Source organism: Erigeron canadensis, chromosome 8, assembly GCF_010389155.1.
Source record: "Erigeron canadensis isolate Cc75 chromosome 8, C_canadensis_v1, whole genome shotgun sequence".
Classification (NCBI taxonomy): domain Eukaryota; kingdom Viridiplantae; phylum Streptophyta; class Magnoliopsida; order Asterales; family Asteraceae; genus Erigeron; species Erigeron canadensis.
This window is the reverse complement of record NC_057768.1, coordinates 21,246,344-21,274,051: the sequence shown is the minus strand read 5'-3', so window position 1 is coordinate 21,274,051 and position 27,708 is coordinate 21,246,344. Positions and strand designations below refer to the sequence as shown.

The 27,708-nt window shown below is 34.2% G+C and overlaps 1 protein-coding gene and 2 long non-coding RNA genes across 4 annotated transcripts; 1 reads left to right on the top strand and 2 right to left on the bottom strand.

Annotated features, from left to right (window-relative positions):
- Positions 1-4,852: 4,852 nt before the first annotated feature.
- On the bottom strand, positions 4,853-10,610 carry LOC122578387 (haloacid dehalogenase-like hydrolase domain-containing protein At4g39970). Of its 2 annotated transcripts, XM_043750336.1 has the most exons (10): positions 10,173-10,605; positions 9,914-10,007; positions 9,546-9,590; positions 9,383-9,433; positions 8,741-8,815; positions 8,607-8,640; positions 7,656-7,711; positions 7,311-7,370; positions 7,067-7,173; positions 4,853-5,131 (listed from the first exon to the last, which is right to left on the bottom strand). In XM_043750336.1, the coding sequence occupies exons 1-10, from the start codon at positions 10,580-10,582 to the stop codon at positions 5,086-5,088; spliced, it is 978 nt and encodes a 325-aa protein (XP_043606271.1). In that variant the 5' UTR covers positions 10,583-10,605; the 3' UTR covers positions 4,853-5,085. The 2 variants fall into 2 exon arrangements, with proteins under 2 accessions (XP_043606271.1, XP_043606272.1); XM_043750337.1 differs by lacking the exon at positions 7,311-7,370 and having other exon boundaries at positions 10,173-10,610.
- Positions 10,611-11,855: 1,245 nt separating this feature from the next.
- On the top strand, positions 11,856-13,275 carry LOC122579693. Its single transcript, XR_006320682.1, has 2 exons — positions 11,856-12,454; positions 13,018-13,275. It is a non-coding gene; the product is annotated as an uncharacterized LOC122579693 (long non-coding RNA).
- A 1,990-nt stretch (positions 13,276-15,265) lies between these two features.
- On the bottom strand, positions 15,266-18,947 carry LOC122609902. The gene is made up of 2 exons (XR_006325416.1): positions 16,385-18,947; positions 15,266-15,465 (listed from the first exon to the last, which is right to left on the bottom strand). It is a non-coding gene; the product is annotated as an uncharacterized LOC122609902 (long non-coding RNA).
- Positions 18,948-27,708: the final 8,761 nt, after the last annotated feature.

Genomic DNA, 27,708 nt, shown 5'->3' with positions numbered 1-27,708 from the left:
CACCACCGTGTTCGTTGACTGAAGTGACTAGTGCAATACTTACTTTGGGCCAAATAGAGTTTTTATTCAATTGGACTTGGCATGTGCAATATACTTCATAATAAGTTCATATCGTTCAAGTGTCCTATAATTACAAGATGATATTCATACATAAAAATATGAAAAGATAAAATTGGAAAAGAAATTTAGAAAAAGATAATATTGTGATTTTAAAATGACTTTTAGACTAATTTATATGTTGATTAATTATTTCACTTCAAATAGAGTATCAGTCATCTTTCCAACATATTAACAAGTAAAAGTAACTACTTAGTGCCGCTTTTCTTGGGTTTTGAGCCCAATACCTTGACGGTATATGGGGGAGGTTAAGATGTAGGCAGACCTTACCTCTACCTAAGTAGAGAGGCTGCTTCCAGTTTCCACCTAAATGGTAGAAAAGACCCTCTAACCTTTGCATGGGATGAAGATCGAACCTATGACCTCTGTTTACTACTGATCCAACCATGCTGCTTCAACATATTAACAAGTGTTTTAACAAAATAAACCAACATTGAACTCATTTTATTTTAAACCGAACAAATTGAAACTTAATTTGTTTCACGTTACATTGTCATTGTCATTTATATTAATTTAAAATCACATTATGTTAATTAAAAAAACATTATACGAGTATTAAATTTATAAAACAATATATTTAATATAAAGAGTGAGAAACAAACATTATTAGAAGAATCTGGACTCACATTAGACTATCCACATCAATGAACCAACTCAACACAATCTCTTATTAAAAATTAATTTCTCTCTATTCCACCTATACAACCCAACCATACTCCAATTTTCACTCACATTCCCAACCCAACCCAAACTAATAATTTCTACAAGAAACAAATATTTGATAACATTATTATATATTAAAATAAAAACAACTATTTAAAAGGTAAATGAGTGTTACCTCGTCTGAAAACTGGTTCACCGAAAAAATGAGTAGAACAAAAACCGGACTGACTGGGTCGTCGGAAAACTGGATCCCGGGAGTTCGCCGGAATTCCCCAAAACTGGTTTGTCGTATATCACTGGAAAAAACGTTCCCCGCAAAACTGGTTGGTCGGAAAACTTATTCGCCGGAAAAAAGTCGCCGCTAAAACCGCGCCTGAAAATGGACTCCAGGACGCCGGAAAACGTGGGCGGTGTAAAAAGGATTGTTGATAACGAGGATGAGGGGATAGATGGCCGGATTTTGTAAATAAAAAAAGTTATTATATGGAGAAGAAAGGAAATTATGGAGGAAGAGAGGGAGTGTTCTTACGGAGAAGGAGAAGAAAGAATAATAGGGAGAAGACGAGAGTGCGTCGTTTAAAACGATGTAACGCAGTGGGGGCCCTACTATTTGCGGCGACGCGCCGCTAATAGTGGGGCCCACTATTTGCGGCGACGTCGCCGCTAATAGTGGGGCCCATTGCACGTGATTCTGTGGCTTTGAATGTTGTAGTCGGACCTATGGGACCCACTATTTGCGCTGACGTCGCCGCTAATAGTGGGGTATTAGCGGCGACTTCGCCGCTAATAGTGTGTATATATATATATAGAGAGAGAGAGAGTAAATTACACTTTTCGTCCCTAAAGTTGGCACGTTTTTCACTTTTGATCCCTAAACTTTAAAAATTACAATTTTGACCCTAAAGTTGGCCAATTTTTTCAATAATCGTCCTTTGGCCTTACGACGTTAAAAAATGACCGTTAACGTACGCACATGCTAGACACGTGAGGGCACTAATGTCATTTCACCTTACACCGATAGACGGAAAGTGAAAAAATAGCTACTTGAGAGACGAAAAATGAAAAAATAGTTACTTGAGGGACGAAAAATGAAAATCATACAAATAAACTTATTCTTTCATTCTTTCTTTTCGAGCATCTTCTTCGATCATCTTTACCGATGAAATGTAGATTATGGGTTTTGGGTCAGCTTGGGTTCTGGGTTGGGTCATCTTGGGTCAGGTTTGGGTCAACTTGGGTTCTGATTAGCTTGGTTGGTCAGCATGATCAGTTTGGTCAGATTGGGGTCAGGGTCTAATTGGGTCAAGTTGGGGCAGGTTGGGTCAGGTTTGGTTAGCTTGGGGTTGGGTCAGGTTGGGTCAGCTTGAGGTTAGGTTGGGTCAGCTTGGGGTCTGGGTCAAGTTGGGTCAGCTTAGTTAGCTTGGGTTGAGTCAGCTTGACACAATCTACACAAATGTAGATTAATCTACACAAATGTAGATTAATCTACACAAATGTAGATTATGGATCAGCTTGGGGTCAGGTTGGGTCAACTTGGGGTTGGGTTGGGTCAGCTTGGGGTCTGGTTCAAGTTGGGTCAGATTGGGTCAGCTTGGTTAGCTTGGGTTGGGTCAGCTTGACACAATCTACACAAATGTAGATAATGGGTTTTGGATCAGCTTAGGGTTAGGTTGGGTCAGCTTGGGGTCTGGGTCAGGTTGGGTCAGCTTGGTTAGCTTGGGTTGGGTCAGCTTGACACAAAACTACACATAATCTACACAAATGTCGATCCCAAGCTGACCTAGATTCCAAGCTGACCAAGCTGACCCATAACCCAGGCTGACCAATCTGACCCAACCAAGCTGACCAAGCTGACTAACCAAGCTAATTAGAACCCAAGCTGATTAGAACCCAAACTGACCCATAACCCAAACTGACCAAGCTTACCCAACCAAGCTGACAAACCAAGCTGATCATAACCTAAGCTGACCCAGACTCAGGCTGATCCAGAACCAGGCTGACAGAGGTTTGATTTATTTACAAAAATGTCACCGCGTTTTTTTTTTTAAATCCACATGTCACGTTCTGATTGGTTCATAAGACCTTCTCTCCCTTCTCTCCTTAAAACACCTTCTTATTTGATCTCTCTCCTATATATATAGATATATATATATACTCTTATATAAAGATTATGCACTCCTCTCAAAATAGAAATAGTTACTCATATGTCACATACGAAATTACTAAATTGCCCCTTAATAAAAACCCACTATGGAAAGAGTTTTATAAATTACCAACTTTGCTCTTAATGAATTAATTTACACCATAAACCCTTAATTTTATATTTAACACTTTAAACCCTTATCTTCTAAAACTTTTCACTATCACAATTACATCAACCTACACTACTTGACACCGCCACCACTACCAACAGTACCATCACCGCCACCACTATACCGTCTTCTACACCACCGCCGTCGCAATGCACGGGTATAAACATCCCTTCTTCTTTCTCAAACATCCGGCCACCACCACTATGATCAACCACCGGAGCGCGACCACCCATTCAGGTCCGGCTATCACTTATAACACCATTCATGACCTCATCTCTAACCCTACACACTTCCACTACCTTCCCACCTCACTACCACGTACCACCACTGGAACTGATGCTTCCACCGCTATGCTTTCTAAACAAATGCATTCGGTTTAAACTATAAAATTAAACAAAAAAGATAATAAGCTAAACGGTTAATTATTGAGCATTTTTTTCTTTTTTTTTTAGCTTTCACAAACAGATTCACATAAATACATATGCATCTTTTCATTCTGGCATTACCTCAAACACATTGCGTACATCTTTTCATTCTGGCATTATCTCAAACACATTGTGTGCAATCAGAATTTCTTGTCAAATCAACCATAACACACTTACTTATTTATCAAGCTCCCCTGTTTTCTCTCAATTCAAGTATTCAACTAAGAAAAGCATACATACATATCATGAATATATATTCTCAAAAACAAAAACTGAATGAAATTTACAAAACTGTATAAAACCCAAACACTAATCAACTATTAATCAAATTTAATTCTCAAATAAACAATGAAGATTTTGTGTTAATATAACTGATTTTAAATATTAATTCCAATGAAATCACTGTTTAAAAATGAATGTACCTGATTCGAGAAACAATATGTGAGAATACTTTTGAATGACAGCTTCAATGGCGGAATGTTCTAAACCAACCAAATTCACTGGGAAGGAATGAAGGAAGCAAGACATGCGATTATAACAAGGAGGATTATAAAGAACACTCAATTCCAATTTTCGTCCCTAAACATGTCACTTTACTCCCTCTGGTGTAATAAGGAAATGACATATTGACATTAATACCCTCACGTGTTTAGCACGTTCGTACGTTAACGGCAAAAACAAACGCGGTCTAGGGGAAGGACCTTGATTGCAAAATGTTACAAACTTTAAGGTTAAAATTGAAATTTTTAAACATTAGGGACGAAAAAATGAAAAAACCGCCCACTTCAAGGACTAAAAGTGTAATTTACTCAAAATACTAAGCCGCACTATCATCCGTTGAGCGACATTATATTAGTTCGAAACTGGCTTGGTCAATGTGCGCTCCACCTTCATTGCCAGATTATGTGCTTGATCAACAAACAAGATAGTTTGCAAACTCAACCTCTCTTAAATACCCCGATGAAAAGAGCATTGGAGCTCAATTCTAGGGTACAACAAATTAACAATACACCTACTTGATTACAGATACATATTTGTTAGCATTAATCTTTGTCTATTAATGATTTTGGGCACGTAAATCTTATTAAACTAAATGAATAGGTACCTCCAACCTACTATTGATAAAACAAACAGTATAAGTGTATAACGCACTATAGTGATAGATTTATCAAAAGATGTGGTATTTTTACCAATTCCCATTTCAAAAATGTCTTATGCAGCAATTCTGACATGTCGAATATCACTGATTTTAAGAGTCCTAAAGTTGCTAAACGTTGTTGAGTGTTGTTCTTTAAGTGTTACAAGATGATGGCTTTTCTCAAAAAACCAAGTACATTCATCCGAAACCTGATCATTTTATAATATTTTTAACTGCCAACCTGTACACATTGCGTACAACTTACAAAATACCACTTTTGGGTAACCTTAAAATAGAAGATACACCTTTTTTAAATATAGTAAACACCCTTTATGTGAATTATGGTATGATCATGTGACCAAATCTGCCAAATTCAAAACGATTGTATTGCAGCCAAGAAAATGTTAGCTAATCAAGATGTAATCACTTTTTAGGCAGCTACTACATTTTCTAGCAACTCCTCCAAGTCTTTTAATCTGGATAAGAAACATATTCAACATGTTAACTTCAATGCACTTATGTAAAAATAAATGGGTCTAATGACTCGTCGGTTTAAAGTTATTCAAAACGTAGTAAAAGGGGGATTGTAGATAATCTCTGCGCTATGCAGCGAATATTGTGAGTGTTACGAAATATACTTTTACAATTTCTAATTATAAGGTAAGATAGTAAGGTACTAAGGTAACGAGGTAAAGTTATTTTGAGAACCCTTTTTTTTGCGAGAACCTTTGAGACTTTTTAAATCAAGCCCAACTGATGATTGTTCTTTACATGAAAATTGTTTTTTGATTGTTTTCTGAATAACTTATGTGTAATTTTGAAGTTTATAATTGTGTAGAGCATGAATTATCATCCGTTATACAATTATGTGGAGATTTGGATTCTTGATCACATGTGCACGAATATTGCTATGATCACATGTATGAAAGTCGATCACATGTAATCATAGCAATATTCATGCACATGTGATCAAGAATCTAAATCTCCACATAATTATATAACAGATAATATCCATGCCTCCACACAATTATAAACTTCAAAATTACACATAAGTTATTCAGAAAACAATCAAAAAACACTTTTCATGTAAAGAATAATCATCGGTTGGGCTTGATTTGAAAAGTTCTCAAAGGTTCTTGCAAAAAAAAAGGTTCTCAAAATAACTTTTCACCTAAGGTATATATAAGTATACTCTTTGATTAAGATTCATAAGAAGGTAATATTGTAGAATGTAAATAGGAGGAAGATAATTGTGGACATTGTTAATTCATAAGAAGGTGATAATAATAATATAAAATAAGTAGAATGTAAATAGTAGGAGGGAGATAATGGTGGGTATTGTTAAGTTTATTCTCAACATCATTTTGGGTTAAGATCTAAAAGAAAGCAACAATGATACAAATAAACAGAAGGTAAACAAATAGAATTAGACATTATTGGATCATAACTCCTATATTTACCTACAAAGACGCATGCTATATAAGGAATAAGGGATTAGTGCAAGAAAGTATAACAAACTTTTCTTTGTTTGCTTATCCAACTCTAAAAAACTCTATTGTGCATACTAAACTCTTATGTTTTTCACGATGGATGTATCCAACTTGCAACATTTACTGTGTAGTAAACTCTATTGTCCATTTTGCTATTGTAGTATTCAACTTTGCCCATACTATTACTGTATGTATCAACTTTGCGTTTTTATTTTTGCAAATGTGTGTATCTAACTTTCCTCGTTTTTGCTATTGCGTGTATCTAACTTTCCTCGTTTTTGCTATTCTGTGTATTTTTTCTAACATAGAAGACCTAGTACATGAATCGTGAAAAAAAACCAAGAGTATAGTACATATAATAGAGCTTTTTAAAGCTGGATAAGCACAATAACAAAACGGGTAAAGTTTATTACACTTCCATGCATTACTCCCAAAGAAATAAATATCATAAAGTGTTAAAGGTTCTTGTGTAAAAGGAAAGGGGGGGGGGGGGGGGGGGGGGGAATATTCGTAAATTCTGGATTGCATCCTAGGCATCCATGTAGTTTAGATTTAAGAGTAGGATAGTTTGTCATCCTAAAGAAAGGAGTTAGACTAAAAAATCTTTAATTAAATGCCATTTCGGCATTTCCCCCCATGATTGTATATAACTGATTGGCATAATAAGGGTCCTATATTGCATTATTGAAACTCCTTGAATTATTTCTGTAATCATATACTTCATAGTTACTGCAATCATAGTTGGCACATTTAACTTATTGAAATCAGCATATCAACAAGTGTTGTTTGTTGAACCCATTTCATCTAGCACTTAAAAGGGAACCTTTAAAAAAAAAAAAATTACAAGGTAACCTTTTTTAATGAGTCACCAAGTATGCCCAACCCACCGATTTAGCTGCCCTTCATTAAAAGTGAACATACCTCACATCACTTAAATCTGGGAATTTTGCTATTGCATCTGTAAAGTCCTGGTTTGAAGTTGAAGATGTATAGGTAATTACACAAGACATCCCAGCTTTTGTTGCTGCCTGCAGAAGTTATTGGGTTATTTTCAAAGTTAAATGAACATATTTATGTCATAAAGAGACCATATAGAAGACGGGGAAGGATTCTGATTGTGGCTTCGATAAATAACTAATGCATATTCGAGGTATCTATTATAGACCTGTAGACCAATGACACTATCCTCCACCACCAGGCAAGCTTTCTCTGAAACTCCTAATTTCTGGAAAAAGTAAAAGAATTTAATTGCATGAAAGCCACCATAAGAAAGAAACTCACAAAATTCGACTACTAAATTTCTTTTTAAATATGGTTCTTCCTATTATCAAGTTGGTCATATAGCATATCTAATGCATTAGGTGTTTATTAGCATTTGAAAAGTAATGGACATAAATAAAAGTACTTTCGCGACAACTCGGCCTGGTTTTTCCTATACTTAAGAAAATAGTCATTTCAACCCATTACCCAGTACACCAGACCCGCCTGACCTTGATTCCTTTAATTATACCTTAGAGGCTGTGATATATATTGAAGGGTCAGGTTTCTTTTCCTTCACATCATCACCTACAAAACATAATGTTGTGAAAAACGATATAATAGACAACATATGAGATGCATAATAGCCGGAGATCCACCTTGATTAAACATGTAAATAGGCTCAAACAAGTAAATTTATAATGGCAGAAGGCTAATTGTCTTATCTAATAATGGCATGTAGTGTTAGCTTTGTTTTTCTGCAAGGCTTAAGTGTTAAAGTTAGCTTTTGTTTTTCCACCTCCTGCAAACAACTACTTACAGTAAAAGATTGAGCTCACGAGATAGAAACGCAGAGTTAGATCTTTTTGAGGTCCAGTATAGAAGTCAGATTTGCAAAATTGACAGCTCAAAACACACTGATTTTCTGAAATTCAAGGCATGGTAGTTGCCTTCCAATTCTTGATTGCAACAAGTTATTGTTCCACACATGACAAGCAACATAATAGTGTTTGTCATCAAATAAATCTGTCAACCTAAAACGTCAGAAACATATTGTGCTTCCATTAATTGATATTTAAATTGTCAACAAGCTCATTAGTAAAAGAAAATAAGCCTCCTTAAACTACTATTTTATTACAAACAGAACTATATATATTTGTTGGGATTACTGGTCAAACATGCTAAATCAAAGATGGCTGGGTATGGCTAAACTAGTTAATTAGTAACTTAATGCTACTGAGTGAGGAACGGAATAAATTATGTTTAAAAATGCAATTTAACAGCATCGCTGCATCGGAAGTCATGAGTTGGGATATACCCAGTTGAGACATATGCAGAGAAGTTGTGAAAAGCATACCAAGTCTTTTTTAGCATGATTTCATGTTATGGGATAGCACCAAACTCCATATATCTAACATAACACATAATTTTCATAAAAACTCATCATCGTGTGAAAGGTTTTTGTCAAAATGTATTAAGGTACCTGCAAGAAAGCAATCGAGACCTTGGAAACGATCCTGAAGCAAAGGAAAAGACCGTAAACAAAGTTTGCCATTAAAGGACAATGGCAAGAAGTAAGAACGATTAATACCAATAGTAAACAGGAGCCTGGCTTACCAATCCAATTAGATTCTCTAAACAAAGTATAACCGAGCTTTTGGTTGCAGCAGAACATACAGCAAGCTTTTTACCCTTTGCAAAAATAAACATCAGATAACACTTTTAATATCACTTTGCAAGGTCGGCTAACAATCTACAAAATTAAGTTCAAAGACATGTGAAATGGTATTTAAGAGATGAGAGTTACATAAAACCCCAGTATCACCATAAACATAGAACCACAGTGGTCGTTGGTCATTATTATATATGCTAGAAGTGAATAGATGGGTGGGTCAGATAATGGGTCAAAACAGGTCATATCTTTTTCGCAAAGCAAAGATGAAACTTTATTTTAAAAAAACCCTCCTCAAAACACGAGAACGTAAATCCAGTACAATAACCAAAATCCGACATAAGCACCAAATAAAATAAGTTACATTTGGTTTGGGTTGAAATATTAATGTGCCAATTACTCGTATGATTAATGAAGCTTCATTACTACGGGAAAAAATCGATATCTCTAGCGATAAGCACAAACTATGAGGTTGTATGCATTAAAAAACAAAGTAACTGTGTCAAAATTGATACCTACTATCTACAACGTATAAGTATGCAATTCTACGTCTACTACAATATAAATATACAACATTACTATCTTACAGAAGCCTTGGCCTCATCCATCAACCTCAATACACCTGGTCTAGGTTCAACCTACCAAAATTAACACAACAACAATCATTAAAAGGATAAAAACTTCAACAGTATGATATATCGAAAACAAAGATATTATACATATACATCAGAACCAAAAAGAACTACTTACACTTCCAGACTTGATTATATCCTTGTACTTTTCAGTCTTCCAATCCTGACAACATCAATGCCAAGGTATTCTTTTTGTAAGTGGACTTACTTTGATATAGAAAGAAAATTTGAAGTAACATACTAAAATACTTTTTAAGAGTATGATAGCCCATGGATATAAGGCTCCAAAACTTACATTTAGCGAAAAATATAGAAAAAAAAAAATACTCTCTCCGTCCCTATAGGTGTTCACAACCAAAAAACAACAAACTTTACGAAATTTATAAACATTACATTGTGTGGTAGAAAGATTAAAGTATTGTATATTACTTTTGGAACAGCGCATTTGTTTTGGGACAAACCAAAAACCGAAAGAAGAGAGTATACCTGAAGAGTATCGATTAGTTTGGCTCTATCGGTGTTAGTTTCGGGTGGAGTGCTGAAAATGGTTGAAGTAGGCCAACCATTCTCCTTAAAATACCTAATCAAAAATAAATGTAAGTTACAAACTACATATAACAACAATACCCACTCTCGTCAAAAACAAAGATGTAGACAGTCATACCTCTAGCCCGTGGGGCTAGAGAAACTGCTTCCACGAAAAAATAAATAAATAAATAAATAAATAAAAAGGAAGACAACAAACCATCGCATTTTGGGTTTACCGCCACCGATTTGATTCTGAAGAATGTCATAGAAATGAACATCCCAATTAAGAGGCTGAGGTTGAGAAGGACAACAAACATTAAAATGTTGAAAAGCAAAATTGTAAGCTTGTCGATGCAAGTCTTCGGACTCGAGAATAACTCCGTCGCAGTCGAAAATAAGAGCCTCCATTGCGGCAAATGTGCGGGTTGAACTAGATGATGATGATGACATTCTTTTTCTTGAAAAAGATGATAATAATGATGTAGAAGTAGAAGAAGAAGAATGCCATGAAAGACCAACAGTTGTTGATTTGGTGTTGAAAGAGAAGACAGGGCTGTGGGTAAGATGATGATTAGTAGTGTTGTTTGGAGGGGAGAAGCGGAGAAGGGACATGGTGTTGGAAGCCATTGATTGTATATCTCATCTCATCACCAATTGTATGTATATCTTTCACTCTTTTGTTCACGCGGGTTTTTTTTTTTTTTTTTGTTTCGTTTTTAGGAATTGATACATGTAAATACAAAATAAAAGGTAAAATCTACGGAAATTTTTTTTATAAAAAGGTAATTTAACATTTTTACTCGAAAGTTATAATGGGGATCTTATTTGGGTTTTGTCTATCTAGAGGACTCTTTTTTTGTAAAATTTCTCAATAAAGGTAATGTAATTAGTTTTCATTATTAGTTATCCGTTAAGTATTAAATCAACATAATACATCAATTAAAAAAATTTATGTGGACATCTGACTAGATAATACCCGCTAAAATCTCTTTCACTACCTCACAATGCAAACAAAAAAGGGATTATGTCACATGGGTGTAACCAACTATAACTCAATGACTAAAAGCATTGTCGATTTAATGTAACGTCATGTGTCATTTAGTAAAGACTACAATCATGTTTTAGTTTACTAGTAGATATCTATCAACGTGAATGTGTCGTTCTAAAGACTAGGCTACCACCCGAACGATCACTCTCTGGTCACCACTGTGACAACTCGTAATTTATTAACATCGGGTTAGTCTTAATCTCGTTTAAGCTTAGTCATTATCATAACATCGTCTAAATTAGACGGTCATAGGCTTGGAAATTATTAGACATTTGGACTTTTGACTTAGTCCAGTTAGACGTATCCTGATGACGTAGACTATTAGCTATCTAGATGAATGCTCAGTCTTAAAAATAACTTTAAATGAATATTTAAAGGTTATGTCTTGTACAAAATAAATAGACTGTCTAGACTTAATGTTTTTAAAGTTCACTTTAACGAAATTTTATTGACTCGTCTTAAATTAAATAATACGAGGGAAATACATTTTAATCATACGATATTTAATCGTAAGCATTTCACCAAATTAAGGCATACAAAATATCTAAAAATAAGCCACATGGGTCGTACCTTTGTTTGTGGTAGGAAAAGAAGACACCAAAACTAGTTTTGCTTCTTTCCTTTCTTTTTCTTTTGATCTGATCGATCACACACACACAAGAACACACACCAAAAACAATTTATCCTCTAAATCAGTTTCATCAAAGGGAAAATGCAAAGGAAGTAGTCTAAATTTGTATAATAATAACCTATCTTGTTTTAATATTCAAGGAATCATCTTCAGCTTCTTTCACTCCATTTTTTTTTCAAGATCATCAAATAAGTAAGTCTTTTCTATAAAAATTTTTATTGTCTAAATTCAATCCTTTGATTTAGTTTCATTTTGATGAAAGTAATTAGCCTAAAAGATCAGTAGAGTTAATATATGGTCTTGTAGATGAAATTATGATAGATTAAGTATTTAAGATCAAAAGTGTTGGAATTGTTTGTAGTAAGTGAAATGGACAGGTTTCAGTTCTTTGAACATGTGTATACTTGTGGTAATAAAAGGGTTTGATAATGAAAAGATTTGGTTTGCGGAAAAAGGTCGAAAAATGAGTTTTATTGTCGATCAGGTCATGCCTCGCACCGCAAGTATCTGTACAGTTTGACATTTTTCATATTTTGATAACTTGAACACTTGAACCTTGATTACATGGATTAGCACTGAGTCTACATTTTAATGACAATGTCAATGACATTAGAAACTAAAGTCAAATAAAATGGACGTTTAAATCACATTCTTGGTCGTGGCATTCTAGGGTTGATAGCTAAGTAGTTGTACGTAGGATACTTGTCGTCGTGAGATTTGATCCTCACCATTGGTACATATATCGTAGGTTTGGATAAGCGTGCAGACTAAATTGCCCATTCACAAATCTGCTCATCCTTTTAACTCGTCAATCTCTAAGGTGAGTTTATGGCGCCCTTTTTCCTTTTTTCTTTGGGCCTGAAAAGCATGTACTGTTGTATACACGACTACTTTATAAATAATTTGTCTTTGTCTATGTCATGTGATTTGGCTACTTAAATCATTTGCCTTATGTTTGCCATGTTGACGGCTGTCTGAAAAGGTGTATACATGTCTTATGAAATTTTGTTCTATGTGACTTAGACTTGCCATGTTGTCGGCTGACTAAATGTTTATGTGTTTGACAGACTAAAATGTTCCCCTTATGTAGTTATGACCATTATGAGATCCTAATGGTTGTCTTGTCAGATTTTGTTCCTGACTGTCATGGTTCTGGTCCGCACCCCACTTTAGACGGGAAATCCTGTGCGAGGCATATTAGTCATATTGTCGGACTTAGGTCTGGACTGTCATTATATATTATCGGATTTTGCTCCTGGCTGTCTTGTCTTAAATAACTACATGTCATTGTGTATTCTCAATGACGACTAAACTTTGGTCAAAGACACTGTAAACTCACCAGCTATTTCGATAGTCGATCCTCTCAAATTTCATGCTTTTCAGGTAACCAACAGTAAGTCTTGGATCATCTTGGCATTTTAGGGCCATTCTTTTGACTTTGGACGTACAATTAGCATCAGACATATGAGAACTATCATCTTATTAGTTCTAATCGTACTAGACTGTCCAAATATTTATCTTGTATTCAGTGGGCCAAATTCCATATATGGATGACTTGTATCCGTATTCTGGGGTTCACATTTGAACGATTGTACTTGTATTAGACTTGTATTTGGTATTAAATGGATGTAATTTCTATTAGCCTTTGGTTAGTACGCAGTTATTTGTTAACCCTGTATTTCTGCTACAACGGGGTGTGACAACCACCACCAATCCACCATTCAACAAATCCATACACACGCATCATCATCATCTCCCACCACCACATTAATTGATCTGAATCAATCTACTTCCATCTCCACCCACGCCTTCACATTTTTATTCTAACACCAAGATCTTTACACAAATATACAACCACACATACATCTTGATCTAAGAAGATATGATAAAACCATAGATCTAACAAGAAATAGATTCTGAAAGTGACTAGATCTAGCCATTAAAAATAAGGCATCAAAAGGGAAAGGGATTTATACAAGACGACGCTTTCTGTTCCGTGGTTTTAGAACCGGTGTCATCCTATCTTCATGGCTAATGACCATAGCTACATACAGTGCATTTATAATTGATACAAATATTATATAACTTGACATTAATTGATACAAATATTATATAATTGATACATACATAGTTATTTGTATGTTTTGGTGGGACTGAAGATTCAAAGTTTAGAAATGGAAGTTATATCATCATTATTGATCGTGTTCTATCTAGTGTTGAATTGTGTTTGGGATTTAAGTTAGACAATGAGTTACAGTTTTATATTTTCTCTCCGGAAAAAATTGTTACGGAAGATAGTGCCAAGATGACCAGAGTATAAAGTCGTAGGAGTAACCCGGTAGCATACATCGAGTGAACAAAACAGAGAGGTTCTTACATCAATTTAACACTTTCGTAGGTCACTACATTACATAACCATTCGCTCATAGTTGGTTACACTACGGTGCCTTAATCCCTATTTTGTTTACGTCCAACATGGCATTACCCGTTACAAATAGGATGTTACCCGGTAACATACATTAAAAGAAAAAAAATGGGAGGTACTTCATCAGATAGCCATTTTGAAAGATCACTACATTACATAACCATTGAGTCATAGTTGGTTACACTCTAGTGCTATAATCCCTTTTTGTTTGTACTGTGTGGTAGTGAAAGAGATTTAAGCATACACAACATATCATCTCTCTCTCTCTCTCCCCCCCCCCCCCTTTTGAAGAATCCGGCCATCAACCAGTCATTCGCCGCTGAAAAATCTCCAGCAACTACTTTATCGCCCCTTCTCTCACTAAAAAGCAGCAACAAGAGTCAACACCATAGCCGCCACCTACCACCACCGTGGCAATCTTTTCCGTCGGCGACCTACCACCACAACGGCTTTCTATTCGAGACTGTTGCCACCTACCGCCATCGTTGCCCTCTTAACGGAGCACCACTTGAAACATCCTAGACTCGCCACCACTCATCACCATCAATAACCAACTCTTAAGAAAAACTTCATTTATTCTTTGATGAAAGAAATAGGGTTTATATGTTGTGAAAATAGGTATATAAATATGTACACATTTTTGGTGTATACAAATAGACTGTGAGAAATGTCCGCATCGGCTTTTTAATAACGTGTCTAGCTGACGTCACATTTAACGAAGGTCTGGTGTTTAAAACTAACGATATTACAATTATTTTGGAAATTTTTAAAAATGAAATTCTTTTGTAGATGAAAACTAAATAATCGCTCTAAATTAGGAATTTTGAGTAAAAAGAATATCTTTTTGTGGATTTTCCTAAAAAAAATTATTATGTGTAACATCCCAACAAAGTAGAATCATGGAGTGTCGAGAAAAGCACAACATGACATGGATATTACATAGAGCAACAAATCTAAATGAAATCAATGATTTCCGGTGAACCAAGAAATAAGCATTCAAAACATCACAATTCAACAATTCACAACAAGTTAACCTATGCAATTAGTACAATCAACTATGCTAAAATGTCTATGTTATGTAAAGATCTTGTAAAATGTCTATGTCATATAATGAACTTTCAAATCCCGATTATTGGAAGTACATGACCAATTAAAAACTACACGTTGCAGCTTATATTGTTGCCACATATACCCGGGTCCATTCAATAACCAGAATTTAAAAGTTCATTATATTATATAGACATTTTACAAGATCTTTACATAACATAGACATTTTAGCATAGTCAGTTACTTCCATAGATAATAATCCCTCTCTAATATAAATCTAACAAAAGATGCGCCACTTCATTAATCCAAATCCAAGCTAGACTCCAATCAAGCCCGGTTCCTAGCATTATCCTGGTTACCTGAAAAATGTACTAAATCAAGTCAACACATGGTTGGTGAGTTCATAGGATTGAACAAATAGAATCATTTTGTGCCGATATAAACAAGATAGTACGATACTATAGAGTTAAGGAATACTTATAGTAAAACCTTATACAAGGCACAAGATTCACAACAAGGATCACTAATCGCAACATAGTCATCAACAATCAATCAATTACAATATATAAGCAACAACAATAATCAAGACACATGTTGGTACCAATGTCACCAAGTTGTCGGGAACGCAACCCAGGACAACTTCACACATAGCATCCACCAGAATGCAAGCTCGTAGGATTGTCGAGGCGCAACCCTGGACAACTACATGGTTCTATCAACACGCAACCCACAACAATCTCATCACACAACATAATCACAATGCCCAAGAAACCTCCCGAACACATACGTATAAGCATTCAATTACCATCTACATATTGTACTAGTAAAAGATTCTGACACTAGCTTTACAAAAACGAGTACACTTTCCACTGTAAAACTATCAAAGATAGGGTCTACGAAACTCACTTGGGTCGAGCAACTAAGTTTCCAAAATAAATGAACACAACCAAACTTCAACGACGATCGCAACCTACTTCACAACATCAATCCATCACAAGGTATCCCAGACGGTAAAGTCTAGCTAGTTAAACTATGTCACAAACCCCCAACGATGCTTTAGGAGTGATATAATAATGTTTAAACGATAAAGGAAGAGTTTTGCTTAAATACAGTTTAATGACTTAGCACCAAAATTTGACATAAAAATCAAAGTGTTTGGAAATGAGTTTTAACAATTTTGTTGACCTTAGAATGATGATATAAGACTTCCGTGAAAGTTACAAGTGCATTGAGTGTAACACGAAGTGGAAGACGAAAAACAGAATACAAGATTGAAACCTGGGAACTCTTGAGTGTTGATTCTCAACCCGATTCTTCTCCAAACCATCACTAAACCTCCTTGAGCTCGTCTACCTTCGTTCCTTGACATACTCCTCCATACCACTTGCCATGATCCTTTCAAGCTATCAATAATTTTTCCTCTGCATATCTAAATCAAAATATCAAAACGGAAAAGACAAAACAAAAATGAAAACACGATTACTTGCTTTTCAACCACTTGACTCATAAAAAAACCACTTGACTCATAAAAAGACAACTAGACTTAGTCAATTATAGACCGATCGACTTCTTCAATTCATAAACTAATTCGTGAACCTAAAGAATCTTAATCAAAAATTTCTTGAATAATCCACTACCTACATTCACATAGAACAAGAAGCAATTTTATTATTACACGAATAAACACATATATAAACTAAACTAAAACATGAAAAATAAAACGTAGACTTTGGTTGCCTCCCAAGAAGTGCTAAATTTACCGAGTCTTGAGTCACACTCATATCCCAAATTTACCATGGGGTGGTCTTAAACGCCCCCATACTTAAAGTGTCGGACGGTTTGCGTGAATAAGGTGAATAAAATATTAATCTTAACTTAACCATTACCCAACCAATGTATTTTACCTTATCAAAGTTCACATCATTTTTGTTTTCTTTACAAAACTCATCTTAAAAATCCATCCTCTCATACGAATATAAAATATTTTGAAAATACCGTTATAACACACTATTTTCAAGTAAGTGATTTGAAAGCTAATGTTCGCTGATTTCATAGGGTTGGGAGCCATAGGGTCTGAGTCTAGTTTAATGAATGAGAAATAATGAATGAAATTACTACTATTCCTAAGATTAACCAATTCAATGCATCCAAAACTATTTAAAGAATAAGAGGTTAAAAAGCTCCCTGAATAACCCGACTTGGGTTGCACATGATCTTGTCCCGTGTGCTTGCATTCAGCTGTCGCTAGAGTCGTATGCCCACTATACGGCTCTTTCTTTCGTACCATGATCCTCTTGAAAAAATTTAACGGCTTTGGCACTCATGAAAACAAATTAAAAGATAGCATTTTAGTATATAATAAATCACATAAGTTTAAGTGCTTACCTTCTTTTTCACGCTCCATTTGTTGTACAAAAATGATCTGGATCTAATCGGGCTTCCATTAAGAGGTTGAAACAAACTTGGAACGTGATTGTGCCTGATGCGAGGCTGCGAGCAGCGCTCCTCCTAAAGCATGAGCACAACTCCTTTCATCTAGGTCAGGATACAGTTCTTCGATTTTCTTCTTGACTTTTAGGTGTTCAATCTCTGGGACATGCCAATTATTGCGAGGTATAAATGTAAAATCAAGAATTGTTTTAAAAGATTTACCTGGATGAGTGAAATGGTATTCACTTTGTTTTGAGTCATCGGGATTATAGACTCCCCCAAACTTAATGTGTCGGGTAGTCTACACTTGAAAGGTGAGAAATCCTCACATTCGACATGTCATGTAACCCGATTTGCAATTTTTGACGTCATACGTGCGAATAGACATCACATTTCGTCTTTTGAGGAACTGAGGGAATGGTATTCGCATCAACAAGACTAGTGTTGTTTGGTTCCGAACGGGGGTAAGGAGATTTTGATTCTGTCTTGGTTACTAAATCCTTTTCCATTGATTCTTCAACCTCAAAATGATTGCTATCTTGACTTCTTGAACACCCATTCCCTCCTTTCTTTGAGCATCTCGTTGTTGGTTGGAGTTTCTTCACCCGTTACATCATTTCCAGCATCTCCTTCGCTTGATTCGCCCTCAAGTAAATCAATTTCACATTTGTAAGAGTGTCGGGCATCCTCGGCATTCAGCAGTTGAGAAAATAGCGAAATATCACATCAACCGGAGCTGTCGCAACCATGAGCGGCGCTTGTCAGGATGGACGAGCGGCACTCTGGGTTCCATAGTTCACAAACACAATTTCGACCAATATCTTGTAGCAAACTAGAAATTAAAGACATCTAACAACATAAACAAGTAATTTGAAGCTATAAGACGAAGAACACACTTGATGGTAATCTTGAACTTTTGAAGGTTACTATTATTTTTACACAAGTTACTAAGAATTTTGCTTACAAAATGAGATTAAATCCGATAATAATAGAAGAATTAAGGAGAAAATGATGATAATAAAATGTCTTGAGTTTTTGAGAGAAAGTGTGTGTGTGTGTATGAAAAGATTAGAGAAATGGGAGGTGGGGAGGGGTTTGGGTCACTAGCACTCACACACACATCAAACTTACACTACCAGTGCCACTAGCTAGTTACCACCTTATGGATACTACACAAAGACGTAAAAAATCTAACCGAATACTTTATGCTAAGACACATAAAGCCAATAACTCGACATATTAGTAATCCCATAAATCAAGAAGTCTCTAAGCGGTCCTACTTCGGTGGACTAGTGAGTTAGGAATACTCCGTCTAGGTGGTGAGTACACGGAGAGTACTCGGAAACACTATATTATAAAGAAATTATTTTCTTGCAAATAATATATATGTTAAAATTCATAAGTTTCAAAACATTTAACAAAACAAATATAAAATATACAACCATAATGATAAAAAAAAAAAAAACAAAACATGTTCCAAGTCCTGAAAATCTTACAATAATCAAAATAAACATTTAAGTTTCTTGTTCCAAAGTATCTTCGTTTTGTTCGTTGATGTTAACCCATCCGATTTATATTCAACTTGATCATTCAACTTATGAATAGATGAAAAAAAAGGTTTGGAGATGAAAAATATTTTTTTTAACAAAAAAAAGTCAAACTCGGCATTTGACTGATGAGCGAGAAATGTTTTATTAATTTTCATACAAGTTTTAAATTTATAATACTCACAAACAGTAGACCCGATCCTTCATATTATAGCAAATAGGTAAGACCAATATCGTTCGCATGAAATATGTCCAATAATACAGATAAGTGTAATTGTAGGATTGTTGGGGGGTTTGTCACAATTCAATAAAACTAATAACAACTAAAATTAGAAAAACGATGCAAGAGTGTATCCAACTACTTGGTCTAGTAAAGAAGCACCAAATTACTTATGGTTTACAAAAGACAAAAATAATAAAAACAATACATCTAATTGGAACAATTCACATGCTCTATACACCTAGTAGTTTGGATTCCTATTAAGTCACCAAGCTACTCTCAAAATAATTTCATATTCGTTCAAGTCTAAAACCTAATTAATTATGAGTCGACGGTCAAGCATAAAAATTGTTAGCTATAAAATTTGTGGTGTTTGGGGTATTAGTGTTAATTAAACTTATGTATAAATACCCCTTCCCACCTCCTTTCTAGATTCTTCCTTTCACCCATTTTCTATACATTTGCATATTGATATATCTATTTAATCTACCTTTTATCCTTTAATTCCCACATAAATCATGATGAAAAACATGTCAAGATCAGAAATTTAAATATTACATTTGGTATCAGAGCCCATGGCGCCAAATCCGAACCGTTTTTCCTTAATTTTTGCGATTTTCAGTTTTTGTATGTTGTAATACCGGTATTCCTACCGGGGTTCCTACCGGGTTTCACCTTTTTTCTTTGAATTTCAGTTGTAATACCGGTTTTCCTACCGGATTTTCACCTTTCCCATACCTTTACCGGCTTTCGTTTTTCCCTCACAAAAACCGGGTTTCCTTTTCACATCCGAATACCGGATTTCCTCTTTTCATGCTAAAAACTGGCTTTCGCCCCACTTTTTGACCTTAAGCTGTGTGGTTGTGTGTTGATGACATCACTATGCCTGGTTTACACCAAAACCGGCATTAGTACTGTTTTCTTTGATTTTTCTAAACGAAACTCTACCCAATTTTTGACTCAAAAACCGGTATTTCTTCTTGATTTCTGAAAACTTGTTTTTGTTCGAAAACCGATATTAGTTCATCAAATCCCAAATAACCCATTCTCTTGCAAATCACTTTTTACCTTCATTCGCCTTCTTGAACATGGCTGTTTTGACAGAGCTTGAGTCGTAATTTATTTTCTTGGTTGATCAGTTTGATTTAATTGCATCTAAGAAAGAAAGAGAGAAAATATTTCGTTTTTATCTAGTTGTGATCTTTTTGTATGAATTGTTAAGAGAAAGGCGTTTGTTTTTTGAAAGTAAGACAAAAAGATAAAGAGCATTTTGGTTAAGTTTGAGAATATTGAGTGTGTGAAAGAAAATCAAAGAGAAATTATTTTGTTAAAGAGTGTGAATGTGATTTTTATTGATAAGAAAGAGAGAAAGTTATCTTATCTTTTAAGTTCCAATATGCGTGATCGAAAGACGTGTTGACCGAGTAAATGTGTATTGATTTTCAAGACTAAAGCATCTTTTTGAAAAGAGTAGTCATCACGTGAACTACCAGTGAGTGGTCACATCTCATTTTATATATTGAATTGTCATACTTCACGTGGCTACAGTGATTTCTGTCTATAACCTTTTGAGTTTTGGTTATAAATCTCTTTTCATATCTTTTTTCTTTCCTTACGTGAGTTGTATTTCAATTTGAGTCATATCAACTTTTTGGGTCATTTCTAGTTAGTTGGACTAAAATTCGAGTTTCGGCCGATTCTAGTTTTGGGTTAAAATTCAAAGTTCTCCAATTAGGCTTTTAAGTTTGTATCGAAGTTAAATCTTGATTATTCTTATTTGGGCTGAAACTTTGTTATTGTTGTTGGGCTGAATAGTTGTTATTTGTTGGACTCCTATTTGAATATTTTTCGACTATCATTTGGGTTCTTTAATTGGGCTGCCATTATATCCTTTCATACCAAGATGACTACTCATACATCACAAGACATTTTTACGAATGATCCCATCTTGTGAGAGCTTTTTTCATCCATGGTTACAAAACTTACTTTTGATCAACAGAAACTTCATGAAGATATGGTATGTTCATGTTGTTCAACTACATTGAGTCGACCTCGTACCACACCTTGCATTGCAGAGATATACTCAACCAAACATGTTTTTAATAAGTTTCATTTAATTGAGCTTGAGAATCAAAAACTCAAATTGGAAAACAAAGAGCTCAAGTTGGCTAATGATCTCATTTTGGGAAAGTTTGAAAACACCAAAAAGGAAAATGATCTTCTGGAAACAAAGTTTAATCGGTTATATGATCGACTTAGAGAAGCTCATTCCAAAATCGCCGATCGAATCACAAAGAGTCATTTGAATGAACTTGTTTTGCTTGAAAAGATATCTCAACTTCGCAACGAATTGCAAAACAAGTCCACTTTGTTTGTGAGTAAAGAGAGAAAATTTCTAAAAAGATAATCGAACAACTTCAAGCTTATTCTCGGTCTTTAGAAACTCAACTTGCAACTCTGTCAACTCAAGTGAATTCATCATCGCCCCTTAATCCCGATTCCCTTTCTCCAAATCAACTGAAACAACCAGAAAACAACTCTTTTTCCACCAAACCAAAAGTTCAGTCAAGTGACTCAATAGAAATCAAATATTCAATTTCAGAACTTTTAAATCTTGCACCAAAACCTCCTCAACCACCACAAAAGACCAAATCAATCACCATCAAACCACCGAAGAGATCTCCCCCACCACTTCAAAAGTATAAGCCAACCTTTTCGGAATCCATGACCAATTTCCCTAAGACTCGTGTTCCTCAATACAACACTTGTCGAGTTTTTAAGGATTCTACCATTAATACCGTTCGTTTTAAAGATCAATATGGTTGGTTTTCTCATATGCCACCGAAGCCTAAACCTCAAACTCCTACATCCTCCCTCAACTCACCATTGATTCCACAAAAGCTATTTCAAAATGAAGCATCAAGTTTCAAATCAAGGTGGAATTCAATGTTCTTGGTTCGTAATGGCACAACTTACAAGAATTTTTCAAAAGTATCTAAGTCTCTTGGACCCGTTCTCAAATGGGTTCCAAGGATTGCTTTAAAGTAAGTTGATGTCAAATGGCTTGTGCATATTTCTGTGTACAACCCGTTCAAAACATGTTTAATTGAGACGTTTCTTCATAATTATACCATTTCATTCACCATTTGTGCTATCAATCATTGTTGCATGATGAACATTTTAAACATGTTTATCATGAGGGGGAGAAATGTGTTAAAGATTGATATTGATTATCTTTATGAGGGGGAACTCAATGCACATTTTGTTTTTCTGCAGTTTGTTTTCTGTTCCGAAAAAAATTTATGCGCAATTTGAGGGGGAGCTAAATGACAAATCATTTTTGGATTAATTGTTTGTGATAGAGAAAATTGTGTGTTGGAGGGGGAGCTTAATGCATAGTTTGATTATTTGTCCCGTAGTTTATGCACAATTTGAGGGGGAGCTAAAGTGATAAATCATTTTTATACCAAATCTACACTCAAAGTCAAGCCAAGCTTCCGTACTTTACACCGACCCAAGCTTCCGCACTTTATACAAGCTTCCGCATTTTTCAAGAAACCCAAGTCTTCACCTCCACATAATGTTTTAGGATCCAACATGTTAAAGTTGGCTGATGACGATGAAGACAGAGAGAAAGCTTCAAGCTCACTCAACAACAAGAATCCTCAACTTAAAGGGCCTACCAAGATTTAGAGAGTGAAGACAATGCAACTTTTACAATTCAACACCAAGAGGGAGATTGTTAGCTATAAAATTTGTGGTGTTAAATTGTAACTTTCTTAGTGTGGAAGGGGTATTAGTGTTAATTAAACTTATGTATAAATACCCCTTCCCACCTCCTTTGTAAATTCTTCCTTTCACCCATTTTCTATACATTTACATATTGATATATCTATTTAATCTACCTTTTATCCTTTAATTCCCACACAAATCATGATGAAAAACATGTCAAGATCAGAAATTTAAATATTACAAAAACAGTTCAACAATTATAAATAAATAATATCAATATACATGCATGATTAAATTATCCAAGCAAATGAAAATTAATTTAGCTAATTATGACAAAACAAATAAACATAACAATAACAATTATTAATAGAAACGAATCCATATATTATAATAAATTTCAAACAAATAACTTTTGCTACAGTAATCTAAACTGAGTATAATAATACTAAAAGAGTGCAAAGTGCAAACACTAATAATTAGGATATACGGAAGATGATGACGTTGTAAACGTCGAGCTGCTGCTTCTCCTGTTGAAAGAAAAACCAAAAGCCAAAGACGTAAGTCCTATTTTTTTGTTTCTGTGGCTGCGTCACACGAACCAAACACGAACCAAACCTTCACAATTAATGTGACCCACTAATCAATGTGACCTGCTTTCCCATTTTCTTCTCGGCCGCAAGTTAAGACCAAAACAATACCAAAACCTAATTAATTGTTTTGGGTTAGTAATAATTATTGTGCTGCCTCCTCCCTATTTGTTTCTTTCTTTCTTTCGGCCGTAGCCGCCTCCTCACAAACCAACTTCTTCCATTATGATTATGATATATTATATGAAAAAATGTTATATAATCTCAACATTATGGTCAACATTATGATGATGCCCGTACATAAATTTTAGGGTTATTTACTGAAATGGTACCTGGACTATCTATCATATTACTGATTTCATACCTATAACTTTAAAATTACTCTCATCATACCCCAACTTATCAATTCTCCACACGGACGATACCTGACCTGACGGACGTCAGTTTGGCCGTTAAGTTGGGGCATGACTACGGTAAATTTTAAAGTTTTAGGTATGAAACCAGTAATATAATGGATAGTCCAGGTGTCATTTATGTAATTAACCATTATTATTATTATTATTATTATTATTATTATTATTATTATTACTATAATCTAACATATATATTAAAAGAGAAACCTTAATTTAGAAATGAAAAAATCTAAACCTTTGAATGAAATTCAATATTTAATTAAAACCCTTAGATCAAATTACTTATGTCATTTGCCTTTTATAAATTTAATTTAATTTAATTCAATATATTTACTTAGATATAAAAAAAAAGCCGAATGTAACCATTATAAAAAAGGAGTAGAATCTTTTGTTGTTTAGGTGCATGTTTTATATATTTTTTTCTAATCATATTATTTATTTATTAAACAATCATTTTTAATTTTATTTTTGATTTCATATTTGTTTTTCTTCTAAATCTTCTTATAGATTAATACTATTAATAAAAATACGCTTTCTTGATTTATTAACAAATAATGATTGTTTCAAAAAACTATGTCGATCCATCTTATAACTTTTTTAATATTTGATTTTCTAATAAGTATTAGTAATTATATTTTCAGTTACTTAATTTGTGTCAAGTAATATTATGATACATCTTTCATCATAGTTTATTTTCCGTATTTGATTTTCTAACAAATAATTAGTAACAAAATAGTTTTGTATTGGATTATGGTTTAAATTAACCTTATGTTATGAAGTAAAACTATACACTTGATGATATATGATTAAGGTTGAAAAACAGGGTTGTTATTGTTTAGAGCTAAGTGCGCCGAAATAGCTCATAGGAGATATTGTGACAAACAGTCATTATCGTGATATGAAAAATATATGAATACTATACATCAACTACACATTAACAAAATAAAGATTACATATTTGTTTCCATATCACTATATACAATATCATGGCAGATCAACTTGTATTCGATAATGGCTGACATCGATGCCTTCAAGGAATCTTAGAATATTTGGGTTAAAATTGTCTTGGCTTCAATGAAGGAGATTACATGCTTGTGGATCATAGGCATAAAATCAGTTTCTTCAAAACCACTACTATTTGCATATCCAACTATTTTGTGGATACCGTGAATCCTTATAAGTTTTAAACTATACGTAATTAACTACCTCCATGCATTGGACCAACTGTTTTAGTTTTCAATTCACTATATGTTATAATCTTTAAAAATATAATCATCTGTAATATTACATAAAACTAAAAAACACTTGTCAGGTGGATGAGAAACCGTTGTCAAACTTTAGTCTTTAAAATTATATTTATACTATGGTTGATTTATGAATAAACAACCAGTTTATTTCATGATTTATATTTTATTTATTAATTTGTCATTTCTAAATAGTTTTTAAGTATTTATTATAGCATTTTGCTAGCTTTTTATACGTATAAATGTAATTTTTTATACGTTTTCCGCGTTTCACGCGGGTTATAATCTAGTTTCTTGTAAATCCTATTAATTTCTAATGGAAGTGATGTTTTTACTATTAACGGCCAAACTGACGTCCGTCAAGTCAGGTATCCTCCGAGTGAAAAATTGATAAGTTGGGGTATGATGAGAGTAATTTTAAAGTTATAGGTATAAACCAGTAATATGGTGGATAGTCCATGTACCATTTCAGTAAATAACCCTAAATTTTATATGTTAAATAGCCATCAAGATTTGTGAGAAAACATTATATAACCAGATAATGTTATCTTCATATCTATATCTAATTCTAATGATATCTTATAAAACATTTTGTCTTTCTTTTTTTTTTCAAATTTCAATTAAGTAATTAAAATACCTAAATTACCTCTTTTCTTTATTCACTAATTTAAACATCTTTACCTAATATACTTATAACGCTTAACTCTCAACCTTTCATTTTTCCCCCCCTCCTCAAATCTCAACCACTCATTTTTTCTCTCTCCTCCATAAATCATATTATTCCTCTAATTCATTCAAAATCTTTTATCTTAAAAATCGTATATCGATAAATTATAAAAATTGTATGGGTGTTCTTAAAATTTCATACTCTTTCATTAGAGATGTCATTCGATATATTTTCAACGAATTTTTAAATCCGAGATCGGAGCCCGTACGGCTAGGGCATTTAGCTATCATACTCTATGACTTGATCTATCACCCCACTATCTCACCGCCGCAACGCGCAGGCACTATCTCAGGTTATCTTACAAAGGAGGAGCACTTTTTTTTTTAAGAAAAGATGATTTGAATCGACGAAAATACCCATCTTCTTTATTCACTAATATAAACATCTCTACCTAATATACCTATAATACCCTTAAATCTCAACCACTCATATTTCACTCTCTCCTGAAATCTCAACCATTCATTTTTTCTCTTCTCTATAAATCATTTTATTCCTTTAATTTAAACAAAATCTTTTATCTCAAAAACCGTATATCAATAAATTATAAAAATTGTATGGGTGTTCTTAAAATTTAATGCCCTTTCATTAGAGATGTCATTCGATATACTTTTGACGAATTTTTAAATCCGATGGGGGAGGTCGTACGACTATCACACTAATTTAACGCGTGGGTACTATCTCTCGTTACTATATAAAGCAAATTGCCCTCTCCCCTTTTAAGTAATTAAGACGTTGACATGACCACATTACCCCTCTTCTTTATTCACTAATTTAAACATTTTCACCTATTTACCTATAATACCTCTAATGAAATAACTTACAACATAGATCCTCTAACTTTTAAATAACGATATTAACTCCTCTTACATCAATTAATTTACATTCATCACCACCGCACATCGCCACCATCACTGTCGTCGTTGTCACACCTTCGTCGCTACCACCATCACCGCTGTATTGCGCGGTCACCCATCTAGTTATAGATAGATGTAGGTTTGATCTTGTGCTAACTTGCTGCCTACTCCTCTTTCCGTACTCGACACCACCACCACAATTATGTGCTTATAGTTTAGCCTTTGGTGTATGATGCCCTCTCTAGCCAAATCCAACATGTAACATCTTTTATTATATTAAAACACAATTGATCTAATGTCATATTAATTCTATATAGATAAATATTAAGTTTTTAAAAAACTAATAAAAATTTATAGCTGTGAAGTCGAGTAGGAATCTGTGACAACCGTCATCTGACCGTATTTTTTGAAGCACTTCCCGGTCATATTTTTTTTTAGTTCGTATTGTTTATGTACGTAATTAGTCTAATAAGATTTTATCACGGAATAAATGAATTTCTATTAGATTTGGGCTTATTGAGCGTTTAGACGTTAGAAAAATTTTATGTGGACTCGAGAACAGGAGGAATGCTAGTTGTCTTGTGGAAATGCCAAACTTAGTAAAATACTTAAAATTAAATCAATTAAAGATTTAATAAGTAAAAATAGACATGTTTATATCCGTTAGAAAGCTATTAAAAAGTTACGTTTAAATATGACGACAAAATAAATTTACGGGTCATGAGTCTTGTAAAATGATCTAGTCAAACGAGTTTTGTGAAGTTCAAGGATGGTCAAACTCGGTCAAAGGGGGGAAACATGAACCAACAAAACCCTTACTAACCCTAATCCTAACCCCTCTCATTTCTC